This window comes from Fusarium coffeatum, assembly GCF_003316985.1.
Source record: "Fusarium coffeatum strain FIESC_28 chromosome Unknown BRIP53273_contig_107, whole genome shotgun sequence".
NCBI classification, from domain to species: domain Eukaryota; kingdom Fungi; phylum Ascomycota; class Sordariomycetes; order Hypocreales; family Nectriaceae; genus Fusarium; species Fusarium coffeatum.
The window spans coordinates 1-13,121 of record NW_022157900.1 but is presented as its reverse complement, the minus strand read 5'-3'; the positions used below and the strand labels follow the sequence as shown (position 1 = coordinate 13,121).

The 13,121-nt window shown below is 48.7% G+C and overlaps 5 protein-coding genes across 5 annotated transcripts; 3 read left to right on the top strand and 2 right to left on the bottom strand.

Moving 5' to 3' along the window:
* Positions 1 to 2,347: 2,347 nt before the first annotated feature.
* On the top strand, positions 2,348 to 4,927 carry FIESC28_04899 (uncharacterized protein; the record flags this gene model as incomplete). The annotated part of the gene is made up of 1 exon (XM_031159046.1): positions 2,348 to 4,927. One exon carries the CDS (start codon positions 2,348 to 2,350, stop codon positions 4,925 to 4,927), a length of 2,580 nt encoding a protein of 859 aa, XP_031016811.1.
* A 340-nt stretch (positions 4,928 to 5,267) lies between these two features.
* On the bottom strand, positions 5,268 to 6,194 carry FIESC28_04898 (uncharacterized protein; the record flags this gene model as incomplete). Its single annotated transcript, XM_031159045.1, has 1 exon — positions 5,268 to 6,194. One exon carries the CDS (start codon positions 6,192 to 6,194, stop codon positions 5,268 to 5,270), a length of 927 nt encoding a protein of 308 aa, XP_031016810.1.
* A 1,091-nt stretch (positions 6,195 to 7,285) lies between these two features.
* Positions 7,286 to 8,374, top strand: FIESC28_04897 (uncharacterized protein; the record flags this gene model as incomplete). Its single annotated transcript, XM_031159044.1, has 2 exons — positions 7,286 to 7,473; positions 7,525 to 8,374. 2 exons carry the CDS (start codon positions 7,286 to 7,288, stop codon positions 8,372 to 8,374), a joined length of 1,038 nt encoding a protein of 345 aa, XP_031016809.1.
* A 138-nt stretch (positions 8,375 to 8,512) lies between these two features.
* Positions 8,513 to 10,511, top strand: FIESC28_04896 (uncharacterized protein; the record flags this gene model as incomplete). Its single annotated transcript, XM_031159043.1, has 3 exons — positions 8,513 to 9,142; positions 9,679 to 9,909; positions 9,954 to 10,511. The coding sequence occupies 3 exons, from the start codon at positions 8,513 to 8,515 to the stop codon at positions 10,509 to 10,511; spliced, it is 1,419 nt and encodes a 472-aa protein (XP_031016808.1).
* A 1,119-nt stretch (positions 10,512 to 11,630) lies between these two features.
* FIESC28_04895 (uncharacterized protein) lies at positions 11,631 to 12,718 on the bottom strand (the record flags this gene model as incomplete). Its single annotated transcript, XM_031159042.1, has 3 exons — positions 11,631 to 11,804; positions 11,865 to 12,218; positions 12,353 to 12,718. The coding sequence occupies 3 exons, from the start codon at positions 12,716 to 12,718 to the stop codon at positions 11,631 to 11,633; spliced, it is 894 nt and encodes a 297-aa protein (XP_031016807.1).
* Between the last annotated feature and the right edge of the window lie 403 nt (positions 12,719 to 13,121).

Here is a 13,121-nt window from a genome sequence, read left to right as displayed (position 1 = left end):
GCAGAAGCAGAGAACATATCATCAAAGCGGGAATACTCATAGAGTAGAGTCAGATCCCTTTCTCACAATCTCCTACTGACCAGACCAGTATTCAGGCGCTTCAACATACATGGACATGCCACGAGCAACCCCTGAAAGACTTCCTTCAACAGAGACACTCCACGATAGCTACCGCAACACCGCATAGAGCGCCAGACGCATTGCGCAGACTATTTACAAAGCCATATTGCTGAGCAGACACAAAAGATACAATGTGTGAGTGCTAGCAGAGGTTGACTGAATGATAGCTGCCAATAGCCCCTCTCTTGATATCTCGCTGACCAGACCCACACTTAGATATAGCCAGAAGGCATAGAAACGATACGAGTAACCCCTGAAGCACTTACTTCGACTGACACAATACCCCGGGATAACTACCACCATAGGGGGTATAGAGCGCCAGGCGCATTTTGCAGAGATCCGGGAGGTCATACTACTTAGCAGACGCAGGGAATGTATTGTGGAGGTCCCAGCACTTGTTGGATAAGGTGTAGTTGCTAAGAGCCCCCTTTCTTGACAGCTCGCTAACCAGGTTTACACTTATGCACAACCAGACGACATAGAAATGGCGCGAGCAGCCCCTTAATTACTTGTTTCGACACACGACACTCCGCGGTGACTACCGGACCATATTCTAGAGCGCTTGAGCATTCCTTGCGCAGACTACGCCGGAAGTCAGACCATAGAACACGCCGCCGAGATCCCTAGACTTGTTAGTTAGAGCCTCAATTGCAGATGACCCTTCCACTTGGCTTCCTACTGGCCAGTTCCATACTTATACACAATCAGATGACATAGAAACGACACGATAATCCCTGAATCACTCACTCCGCAGTAGAAACGACACTTCGCGATAACTACCGCAGCACCGCCGATAGAACGCCCGAGCGCATTGAAGGATCGTTCGAAACCGCCGAGAGACTTATAGAGCTAAAGCGCGAGCGATTGGGGTTCTGTAAGACAAAGAAATCGTTGCCTGAGCTTGTAAGTCAGTAACAAAGAAACAATTGAAACTCGAAGCTAACAAGAGAACAGCAATCGAACATACCACTCGACGATAGAATTGCAGAACAAGCAATAAGAATTGGAAAACATTTCGAAAGGTTTAGAGAAGGAAAAGAATGTTGAGGAATTTGGTGGTTCAATGTCTACCTCAGGAAGGAAGGAGGTCGAGACGACACGTAAGACTACCGTTCCTTCCCTATTCGATCTACACTAACTTGACGTTGACAGCCCACCTTACTCCAGCCATTATGCTCGATAAAATGCTTCGCGCTCTGTATTATCTCTGAATACTTCGAATACCATGAATTTCCACTTGTCAATCGTCGATTCGCCTCTTCCCTATACTCAATACCTTCCCAAACCGCTCTTATACCGCCGACGGCAGCATGGAGCCTCACAGCCCCTCTTAAAGAATCAGACAAGCAGGAAGCGCCGTGGAAGAAAGGTAATTGTCAAAGAAGAATTGCTAGAAGAATTGCTAACTTGTCCGAGGACGCAAGTTCTACTATCGATGCGATGCAAATGTCAACTTGCCAATCAGATTACACGAGAGAACCCATCCGGGCTGAGTCAAACGGCCAGCTTCAGCACCCACAACCCCACTATCGCCATGGGTTACCCCTGCTGAGCCTGCCGGACATGGATCGACGATCATGATACAGGGATTAAGACACAAGATGTCATTCAAACAGACTCATGGGAGGGGCTTCAGAGGGTGGCATCGGTAGGCTTGATATCTTGGATGATAATTCTTGTCCAAGTTACAGTACGAATGCCAAACATCTTCCCCGTTGATAAAGGCTAACTGAAGGCTAAACAGGTAACTCTTAACCACGAGCTCCGACACGTTCCTTCCTCGCGAATCCCTCCAATCTTTACAAGTCGATTCAGAAAAGCCATGACTTCAAGCCCCATGCATCTTTCCAAGAATTGCTGCAACTTGCCATGTTGGTCGCACCATCCCAGTCGGCGAGTTCCCCAACTGCACTAACACCCACTATTCGAGGTGGAGATCTTACCTTTCTTGGGTTCAGCCACCAGGCATCCAAAGCTCCAGACTCAGCCTCATGCAGCAGTGATGCAACTCCGCCTTATAGGTTACGAGTAGTGTAAGCTCAGTTGTTGGTTAGCAGTTATGGAAGATCTGACTCACTGACCGACTTTACTTGCAGGACTTTATTCATCGATTGACTTAAAGTGTAACCAACATACTTTGACGCATGCGCACTATATAAGACCGTCCGATTCCCCAACTGCTTCGACTTTATTCTTCAGCAAGTATTTTACTTGTCACACCACCACCATGGCTTCCAACACAGAGTCAGACATCCCTTGGTTTCTCAAGTCGTCATGTCCGGTTCTCTTCCCGTTCGACGATGCTGTGAGAAAGCCTCAGGCCGAGTTCGAGGAGCATATTCGTCACGAGATTGCCCATCGCCACGATGAAGCCGCCGCAGTTGAAGCCAGCCCAGATAAGACTATGACTGATGCTGACCAGTCCGAGTCCTTCACTGTTGTTTCTACTTCAGCTGAGATCCGTCAAGGCTTAGATGCCATGGACGTTTCTGGGGATGCAGCACCAGACTCAAAGCCAACCGAAACCCAACCGGCTGAGACACATCCATTCATGGAAGGTCTGATTAACCACCAGAAAGATGAGCAGAAGGCGGAGCCATCAAGAGACCTCCAAGGCATGATGTTAACAGAAAACGGCGACTTGGCTTATCGAAACAGCGAGGACGCCCTGGTGGATCTCTTCCATGAACTCGAGGAAGTGGTATCTGGCCCGCGTCTTAATGAACTCCTCTTTGCAGCCTGGAGAGAGAACCCCGTTGCCACCCTTAGAATCATCTTCAACTCCCGCTCTATTCACCTGGGAAAGAGTTCACGAATCACCTTCTACCGCTGTGCTGGCTGGCTGGCACAGAATCATCCTTTGACCCTGGTGGCCAATTTGCGATGGTTGACCCGCCCAGTTATTGAGAAGAAGGTTAAGAAGGAAGAAGACGATATGGTTATTGTTGAAGACGAGAACCAGGACGAAGCGGCCAAATTTGATGTTAAGAATGGAGTTGCGCATGGGTACTGGAAGGATCTTCTCAACATCCTTGCCCTTGCGGTCAACGACAAGCTTACTGCTCTCGATAACCCTAGAGACATTCTCAACAGCGAGAACCCTGGTATCATCCGAGGAAAGTATATCAAGCGCGGCAGTCGAGGTAGCCGTGGAGGTCGAGGTCGAGGTGGACGGGGTCGTGGACGAGGCTCTGGAGTCTTGAGTGGACGCATCGAGTCAACTTCCGATATTGAAGAGAAGAAAGACAAGGTTCGTCGTGACCCCAAGGACGTCAAGAAGGAAACAAGGGCAAACCGGCACGAGACTGCGACAACCATCTTCAAGAACGACCCGGTCTACCGCGCACTGCATCTGAGCGTTGCCCGTCTATTCGCTGAGCAGCTGGAGAAGGATATCCAAGCGGTTCGTGGAGATGACAAGAAGGCCAAGCGTACCATTTCGCTATGTGGCAAATGGGCTCCTTCACACGACCACTTCCACGACAGACATACCTTTATCGTCAGCACCATTGCCGAAATCATGTATCCCAGGTCTTCAATCGACAACGAGAAGCTACAGCCTACCGACGACCACGAGACTTATCTGCGATTCGCTCGTGAAGAGTATCGCAAGGATGTATCTGCTCTTCGAAAGTACCTTGAAATCGTCGAACGTCCCATCACAGACAACAAGTTCGAGGACATCAAGTACGACCGAGTTCCATCTCTCGCCATGAACCAGTACAGCAAACTGTTTATTGAAAAGGACGCCGATCACTTCGACGAGTACCTTGACAAGGTTGCTGAAGGAAAGGCCAACATCTCTGGAGCTACTCTTCTGCCGTCTACCTTGATCCAGAAGGCACGTGGGGCCGCCTTTGGTGCCTCACGCCTGGAGCAGAAGATTGCTCAGATTGAAGGTAAAGTCCTTGATGGACAGTGGAACACGCTAGTCCAGCGTATCAAGGACTCTGGCACTATGAACTCGAGTATCGCTGTCTGTGACGTTTCCGGCAGCATGGGGTCTCCTGTGTTCAGGGATAAGACTACTCCCATGGACTCAGCCATAGGTCTGTCGCTTTTGGTCGCTGAGGTGGCTAAGCCTCCGTTTGCTGGCGCCTTCATCACGTTCAGCTCTGTCCCAGCGGTCGAAACCGTCGACTTATCCTCGACTTTGGAAGAGAAGATTGAGGCCATGAGTCGCTCTGACTGGGGTATGAGTACTGATTTCGTTGCTGTGTTTGAGAAGTTGATTCTACCAATGGCTATCAAGAACAACCTCAAGAACGAGGACATGATCAAACGTGTCTTTGTCTTCAGTGACATGCAGTTCAACAGCGCGATCCCGTCATATCCTCCAGGTTATTCTCCTCCCACGTGGTCTACTAATCCTTACGCCGCATTGGATGAGGATGAGCAGGAGCATGAGACTATAGACCGGCGCAGCTGGGGCACCTGGGGCACCTCCTATGAACGTATACAAAAGATGTATAAAGAAGCAGGTTACGACATGCCAGAGCTGGTGTTTTGGAATCTCGCTGGCGGAAGAGCAGGATACGGGCAGACCGGCGGAGATCCGATTGCTCCCAAGCCTGTAAAGGCTGATGAGATTGGAACAAGTCTTGTCAGTGGATACTCGCAGGGTCTTCTGAAGGTGTTTCTGGATGGAGGTGGATTCGAAGAGGAAGAGGAGGAGGAAGTGGTTATTGAGAAGGATGAGGAGGGCAATGTCACGCAAAAGACTAAGAAGGTTGCGATGACGCCTCTGAAGATTGTACAAAAGGCGATTAGCCATCTGGCGTATGAGATGTTGAAGGTTGTTGATTAGATGAGTTATGATAAATACCCGAAATAATGATTATATCTATACGATTGCTTCTCAGGTGTCAGATGAAATGTCCTCCAAGGCGTAGCCTAAGTGCTGGTCTAAACTGGCATAAGGTAACCAAATGATTTCGTCCCTTATGTTTAAGGCGATCAATCCTTCTGATGTCCTGACGCTGCTTTCAAGTGACCAAAACAGAAATTTCGTCTTCGAACCCAGCAGCATGTAATTCCTGAAGTGTCTCATTCCAAACCCGATCAACCAGAACATCCCCATGGGTATAGTACCAGCCCGCCAATCTACCAAAGGTTAGCATCCCGCCCACAGAGTTGAAGGAGTGTACTTACGGCGCAATCTCACAGCTCATCAAGAAACATCCATGACTCTCCCTCCCATGACCAAACACAGCATCCGTATACGTCGCGGCACCCTCCTCTACCCTCCTCCCCACCATCTTCAAAATCGTCCTAACGACCATCCCTCCCAAGCCTTTCGCGTTGTGGTGACCACCCAGATTCGTACCGCTCGTAAGACCCGGGTCAACCATATTGATCACCACATCATCTGCACATATCTTCTCACTCAATCGAACAACGAAGAGTTGATTAAGTAGCTTCGACACGCCGTATCGTTCGCTGGGACTGATGAAGTTGGCGGGGTCGTCGAAGGAGGGGAGGAGAGGGTTTTGTTTGTGGTTGGGAAAGGCGCAGAGGTGGGCGGTTAGGGAGTTGACGATGCTGATATGAGGATTTGAGGATTTGGTTTTGAGAATGGGGATGATGAGGAGGGTTAGAAGAGCTGTGCTAAAGTGATTTACCTGCACAGCAAGTTCATGACCCGTTCCCTTGACAGTCTCAAATTTGGATGGTGATAATCCAGCGTTGAGTATCACTAAATCCACCTTTTCCAACGTCCCACACTTTTTCGCAAATGCCCAAATAGAGTCATACTCACACATATCCAATTCCCAAACATCAATCTTCACCCCTTTTCCCTCCTGTTCTAGCTTCCTGGCTGCCTCTCTCCCCTTTTGCAAGTTCCGTACACCCATGATGAGGTGAGATAGACCAAGGGAGATGAGTTGGCGTGAAGCTTCGAAGCCGAGACCTGTGTTTGAGCCGGTGATGATTGCTGTTTTAGACTGGACTTGAGTGTATTTTGGAGGTGGGATTGTGGTGAGGAATTGGTTTTTGATAAAGGTTGGAAGCCAGAAGTTTGGAAGGGGAGGGAGGTACTTTGATGGAGGATGATCTGGGTTGTTGGAGGGCATTTTGATGATGTTTAGGAACTGAAAGGCTGTGAAGTATTGACAGGAGGACAGTAATACGAAATAGTTTGATGATGTTTCTGACTTTGACTGCAGAATTTAGGAGGTTTTATACTACAAATACTTCTCTAATACACCAAAGCCATCATCTGCCTGTCTGGAAGCCCTGGTGTTGGGCGTTTGAAGCAATCCCGAATAGGAAATTGCAAAAGTCTTGGCATTCTTACAACAGCGTCATGGCCAATCAGAAGCTCAATAACTGATGACAAGCAGATGGTGAATAATACATAGGACGACATAAGAAGTGTTCATGATGATCAGATGAGGACGGAGTTAGGAAATTGATGTTAATTAGATCCGAGTTGTGCTCTTTGGGTCGTTTGGTGGGTTTAGTGAGGACGGATTGGTGAAGCTAGAGCAAGAGAGCAGAATAACCGCCCAGTTGAGAGGTCATGATCCCTTCAACTTACACGAACTTACATGCACAGATCTGAAGTTTATGGATCAGTCTATGCAACTTCTTTGAGAAATGTACATGAATTCGACCTACTGGGCATGGGGTCACGACCGCCCAGTGCTCTGAACATCAATTGCGCCTTACTCCGCTTACAAGACGGCAACAAGACGCCAACAACCTTCTTATTCCCATCACCAACTTATATCCACAGTGGACCTTTTCATCTCCATCCCATGCCCATCTCCATCTCAATCTCATGAACAGACCACCTTCAATTCCTTATCACTTACACCAGCTTATCTCCCAGTGGATCTATCCTAACCGTACTTCGGCTCGGAATCTACATCTACCACCGATACAATTGATAGATAGCACTGACTCGCCTTCTTTTTACGCCCAGGATCCCCCATCATGACATTTACCCCTCGTGTCCCTTGCGCCCTACAATACCGACCACCCAATGAAACTCGTCAATGCCTTTGCCGCGATGTGGAGTGCCCCGCGATAGCTCTCATGATCAATCACCGGCAACGGAGGACATGAATGCTTTATATACCATCATGTTGTCTCTACTAATTGAAGCTGGAATTCATAGATATTATACCCTTCTTAGAATTTGATACCATTGACTGCTACAATGACCGTCGTCACTCTTCCCGAACCTTTTGCGAGCATTCCCCGAGAGAACTTCCTCTTCGGCGCTTCTCCCCTTCAACCACTCCCCAGAATATCCGCTGCTCTAGGCGGAAAGGTCAACGTCTACGCAAAGCGAGAAGACTGCAACTCCGGTCTCGCCTACGGCGGTAACAAAGTCCGAAAGCTAGAGTAAGTTCCTCCCTACCAACCAACAATATACCACATCAACTAACTGTTTAGGTATCTTGCAGCTGAAGCTCAAGCCCAAGGCGCTGATACCCTCGTCTCAATCGGCGGCGTCCAATCCAACCACACCCGCGCCGTCACAGCCGTCGCAACAAGCCTAGGCCTTAAAGCCGCTACCGTCCAAGAACACTGGGTGGACTGGGAAGACCCTGGTTATGAAAAGGTCGGCAACATTCAGCTCTCGAGACTCATGGGCGGTGATGTCAGACTGGATCCTTCGACGTTCGGCATCGAGCACAAGACTACCCTCGCCAAGCTCACCGATGAGTTGAAGAGCAGTGGCCGTAAACCATACTACATTCCTGCCGGTGCTTCAGACCATCCCCTCGGTGGTCTTGGTTTCGCACGATGGGCATTCGAAGTTGAAGCTCAAGAAAAAGAACTCGGTATTTTCTTCGATACAATTATTGTATGCGCTGTTACAGGATCTACTTTCGCAGGTATGATCGCCGGCTTCAAACTCGCCCAAAAGAACGGTTCTCCCGCGCGTAAAATCATCGGCATCGACGCCTCAGGAAAAGTCCAACAAACATTCGACCAAGTCCTACGCATCGCCAAATCCACAGCGTCAAAGATCGGTCTCAGCGAGGACGACATCACGGCCGACGATGTCATCCTCAACCCTGACTACAATGCCAAGATCTATGGAATTCCTGACGAGACGACGCTCGAGGCGATGAGATTTGGAGCTGCGACGGAGGCGTTTATCACGGATCCTGTGTACGAGGGTAAGAGTTTGGCGGGCATGATGGATTTGATCAAGACGGGCAAGATCAGTGGTGGGAATGTGCTTTATGCGCACTTGGGTGGACAGTTGGCTTTGAATGCTTATTCCAGTCTTTAGAGTAGAGGATATTAAATAGAAGTGCATATATCCGTTGTCGATCATTGGTTGCTAGGTCGTCAGCATTCCTCGTCCATGGCTGAATGTCTAACCAGACTGTACCTCTCCAACCGCCGTCACCTAACCATCAGCGATAAAATGAGTGCCTCTCAAGATACGAAATATGAAATTCTCTCTACAATAACAGAATTCTTCAATCTCTCCACCAAACATCCTCTGCCCAGCAATGCAAGCGACCATATCATCGAAGCATCCTACGTCATCCAATCCTCCCCGAATACCCTAGAGCAGACAACTCTCGGAGAGCTATTCCTCGGCGAAGAGAAGCTCACGCAACAAATCGAATGGGCGATAGATGAACCCCAAGAAACATTTATCTATGAGAAGCTAGCTGCTGTGTGGACGGGCTGGTCTATTCGTGCAGACGATGGTTCGCTTATAAGCCATAAAAAAGGCCTCATCGGATTAGCATACGTTGAAGGGAAGTGGAAGATCTCAGGGTTAGCATCAACACAGCGTTCCCACTCAACACCAGACAACGACAACGATCTCGAACAAGAAATCATGTCCCCCATAAATGCGCTTCTAGCCGACTTCTCGTCACCAGACTGGTCCGTCCTAAAACAGTGGTTCATTCCCAACGCAGGCGTGACACTCTACCGTCCCCCCAATGCACCAGCGCCCATGACGATGGAACAGTCCATAACTCGGTTACAGAACATGATCAAGAGCGGGATAAGTATCCAGGAGAAGCTTCATGATGTGCAGGTGAGGAAACATGGGGATTTGGCGCTTGTGTGGGCGCCTTTTGTGGTGGAGATTGATGGACGGGTTGCGCATGAGGGGGTTAATGCTTTTACGCTTTTGAGGAGGGAGGAGAGGTGGTGTTTTGGGGGTTGCCAGGACTATGGGGCTCCTTCGAGTTGATGCGGGAGTGATTTTGTTGTGCTGGATAGGCGGAGGAGTATTATCTGTGTTATCTTGACCAAGATCAGCTCAATTGATGTTATTATTTCTATTCGATCTGACAGAAGCCGTGGAAGAACAGACATGTAGAGGAATTGAGCATTCTGCTTCTAGGCAGGTAAAAAGCTTGGGGGTTCTTGCATTCGTACCTGCCTTCCCGTTCGTGAATCACGATCATCAAGTGCCGGCAATTTCGTCGCTCCTTCCTCATAAGCTACTCCAACTCCCGCCTTCCTCAGGCACACAACTTCAACCTCACATCCACTTCACATCACGAAAGCCACCTAAAAACAACCGGTCAAGCCTATTGAAAGATGGTTTCATGCGGGGTCTGCTAGAAGGAGTTCCCTGCTGGATGGTATGCTCTCGAGCAACATCTTAATGCGACTGGGCACTGGTACGATAACCAGTACAATTCAACAGTAACAACAACCTATTGCGACTGGGAATGCGGCATTTGTTGCACTGGGTTTCGTCGTCGTAGAGACTGCGAGAACCATGAGATCAACGAGTGCTTCTACTGCGGTGATTGCGATCGCCAGTTCAACAGTTGGAATGCTATTCAGCAGGTACGTTGTTCAACCGCTTCAGCTTACGTCGCTAACCTTGCAAGCATCTGAACTCAAGCCGGCACGGAGGATCAAACCAAGTCACCCAGTATCACGGAGGTGCCGTTTTTCATTTTCATTTTCAGCAGAACGGAGTCAAATGCCCTTTCTGTTGTGCCAATTACAACGCCGCAAGCGGTGTCGCACATCATCTCGAACGCGGATGTTGTCCAAACGCGCCCTTGGACAGAGACACCTTGTACCAAGAGGTTAAGAAGCGCGATCCCGACGGTCTGATCACGAACCAGTTTCTTAAATGGGAACCCACCGTCCACTACCAGGCGACAGAACTCGCATTCAACAGTTACTACGGTGAATACGAGTGCTACATATGCCATGACTTGTTTCCATACCTGTCCAGTCTGAACCAACATCTCGACTCGCCTCGACATCAGCGCGATCTTTACCACTGCCCAAACAGGTCTTGCCTTAGGGAGTTTACTACACTTGCCGGACTCATCAATCACTTGGAGAGCGAGTCGTGCCGCTTCATGCGTTTCCAGGCTGTTCAGAATGGGATCAGAGGGCTTTTCTCGTCGCAACGCAACGTCTCCTTCCGGTGAAGAGCGAGATCACTTATGTCGGATAACAAGGGTTATTATTGGTTCTCGATTATATGTTGCCGGAATCGATGAAAGGCTTTTGTTATGGTCTTGACAAAGGAGTCATAATGGTCGGAGGACAAAACTGTGTGTTTGAGATCAGGTTGGTTGTTCGGCATCGATACGTCAATAGAGGACATTTCTTATGAAGGTTGTTAGGACCATGTATACTATCTCAGAAGGACAACCAATCGCAGACATACTAAAGCATGTATATGACACGCCCATGGCTTCTGTCAGATCGAATAGAAACAATCACACCAATTGAATCCATATCCGAGACAACGTCGCTCTTGGCAATCAAACCGATCATTCTGCCCGTGTCTCACTCCCTATTCCCTATTCACGCCACCCGATTTTGACAAGCGATCACAAAAGCAAAATCACCTCACAAACCAACTGAGGCTGACCAGTTTATCAACTAACCGTTATTGGGCGATAGCGCTTTGACTTTGCTCTGCAACCACCTGACTCGTTCGGATTACAGAACATGTCTGCTTGTTATAAGTGAATCCACAGGCATATAATAAAAGTTGCAACTAGTCATTTGAACTGGTGTTTTGAACTCAGCCTCCAAGTTTGAGGCGACTTTTGTGGTCCCTCTTCCTAACGAACCAACAGTATTGTAGGTGTTTGACGTGCATTTGCTCTCAGACGTTTTATAACTGATTGATCACTTTTTACACGGGCTTAGGATGTTTTTCTGCTCTATTGCCGTGGTCTCAGATACTGTTTTAGCTGTTTTTAGTTACTTAAAGAAGATCACCGTATGTTGTTGCGCACGGTAAACGGACTCATGACTGTGTATTCCGGTTGAAGAAAAAGCTCTTCGTAGAGGACTCGGGGAATGACCCGAGACACGCCAGAGCCAGAGCTAGACGCCGTCCCGCGGGTTAGTGCCCGCGAGGCTCAAGCTCGTTGTGCAAAAACTTGACTATAGGAATAGTCAACCGCGTGTTGACATTTGGCCTAGAAAATCACTGACTACTGAGGCTGAAGACGTTTAATTACATGAAAAAGTGGCTTTGTTTAGTGTGTTCTATCGTGTATTGTATATGTATATATCTATGCTATTCTGGATTAAGCGTACTTGTTAATCATCTTAAGAATAGCCTCGTTAATCTCCTTGGGGTTGGTAGCACTCAAGTAATGACCACCGCCCTCAACAAAGTCAAGCGTGGCTTCAGGGCTGGAAGTAAACAGCTTGATATGCTCAGCTGGAACAGTCGTTCCAAAGACCGGATCCGCAGTACCCTAAAATTGAAACGATGGTTAGCTTCTTATCTAGTGTAGCTTTGTGGAGGCTCAACTCACCTGGAGCCAGTAAACAGGACACTTGACGTCTCGGAGGCGGAGCAAAAGACCGTCCCGTTCGAAAAGGTTAACTACAGCGATGCGGAGCTTCTTGCGGCCCTCGTCGCCGCTGTATACCTGCTTGAGCGTCTCGTCCCAGAAGGAGAGGAGCTCGGGGGATGGGTCACTGCCGAAGCCTACGGATGATACTAGACCGCGCCAGACTTCGGGGACGACAAAGTCGGGTGTGGGAGTTGGACTGCTCCAGCTTTCGTAGAAGGGACCGAGTTGGGTCTTTGGGTCCCAGCATCCTTTCTCGCGAGAGACTGAGGACTCGTAGTCCATGGAAGTACCGAGTGGCAGTACGCCGAGGATCTGATGTTGTCAGCCAAGGGTCTTGTTTCGTCTAACTATATTGGGTATGTGAAATGGCCAGAGCTAGTTTAGTTTAGTTCTGTACCGTTTCTACCATATCTCCAAGCGAACAGGAACAGGAACAGGAACTCTACCTTTTCAGGGGCAAGAAGAGCCATGCGAACAACGATCCAGCCACCAGCACTGGTACCCAGAGCAAAAGCCTTGTCAACGCCAAGAGCCTCCATGACCTGAAGGTTCATGATAGCGGAATCCCAGTAAGTAAAATGCTCTGACTTGACGCTTGTGGCGCCGTGGCCGAGAGGCTCGATGGCGAGAAGGTTGACGGCATCTGTGAGTTCTTTTGTGTCGAACTGAGGGTTGAAGAGGGATGAGGTGGTGCACATGGAGTTGACGAGGACGAGGGTGGGCTTTGAGGCGTCGATTCCTGTGCCTGAGACACGATAGCCAGCATCGATGCCTCCAAGGTGGGGAACGCGGATAGTAGTTTTGGCAGCCATGGTTGAGAGTGAAGATCTTTCTTTCAGTGATAAAAAGAAAAGAAAGAGATACAAGGGACTAAAGGTCTTGGGATGCAAGAAGCTAGAATACTTCAAGACATGAGGTGACCTTTTTTGTACTAGAACCTAGACGACGATCAAAGGGGCACGGTGATGATCCAGTGGGACCTGGGATCCGCATGGGGATACTTCTCCGGTCTTTTGAAGCTTTCATGACGGCGCTATTCCGCTGCTGAAACTGGAACTGGACTGGACTGGACGGGCGCTTTACTAAGGTAAGGCTGTATTGCGAACAGACTGGACATTACTCCAACGGGCCGGACCGTTGAGAAAAGAGGTTGTTTGTAATAAGGGTCTATGTTTTTGTTTATACTATTGTATGTGTTTTTTTTTTTTTTTTTTT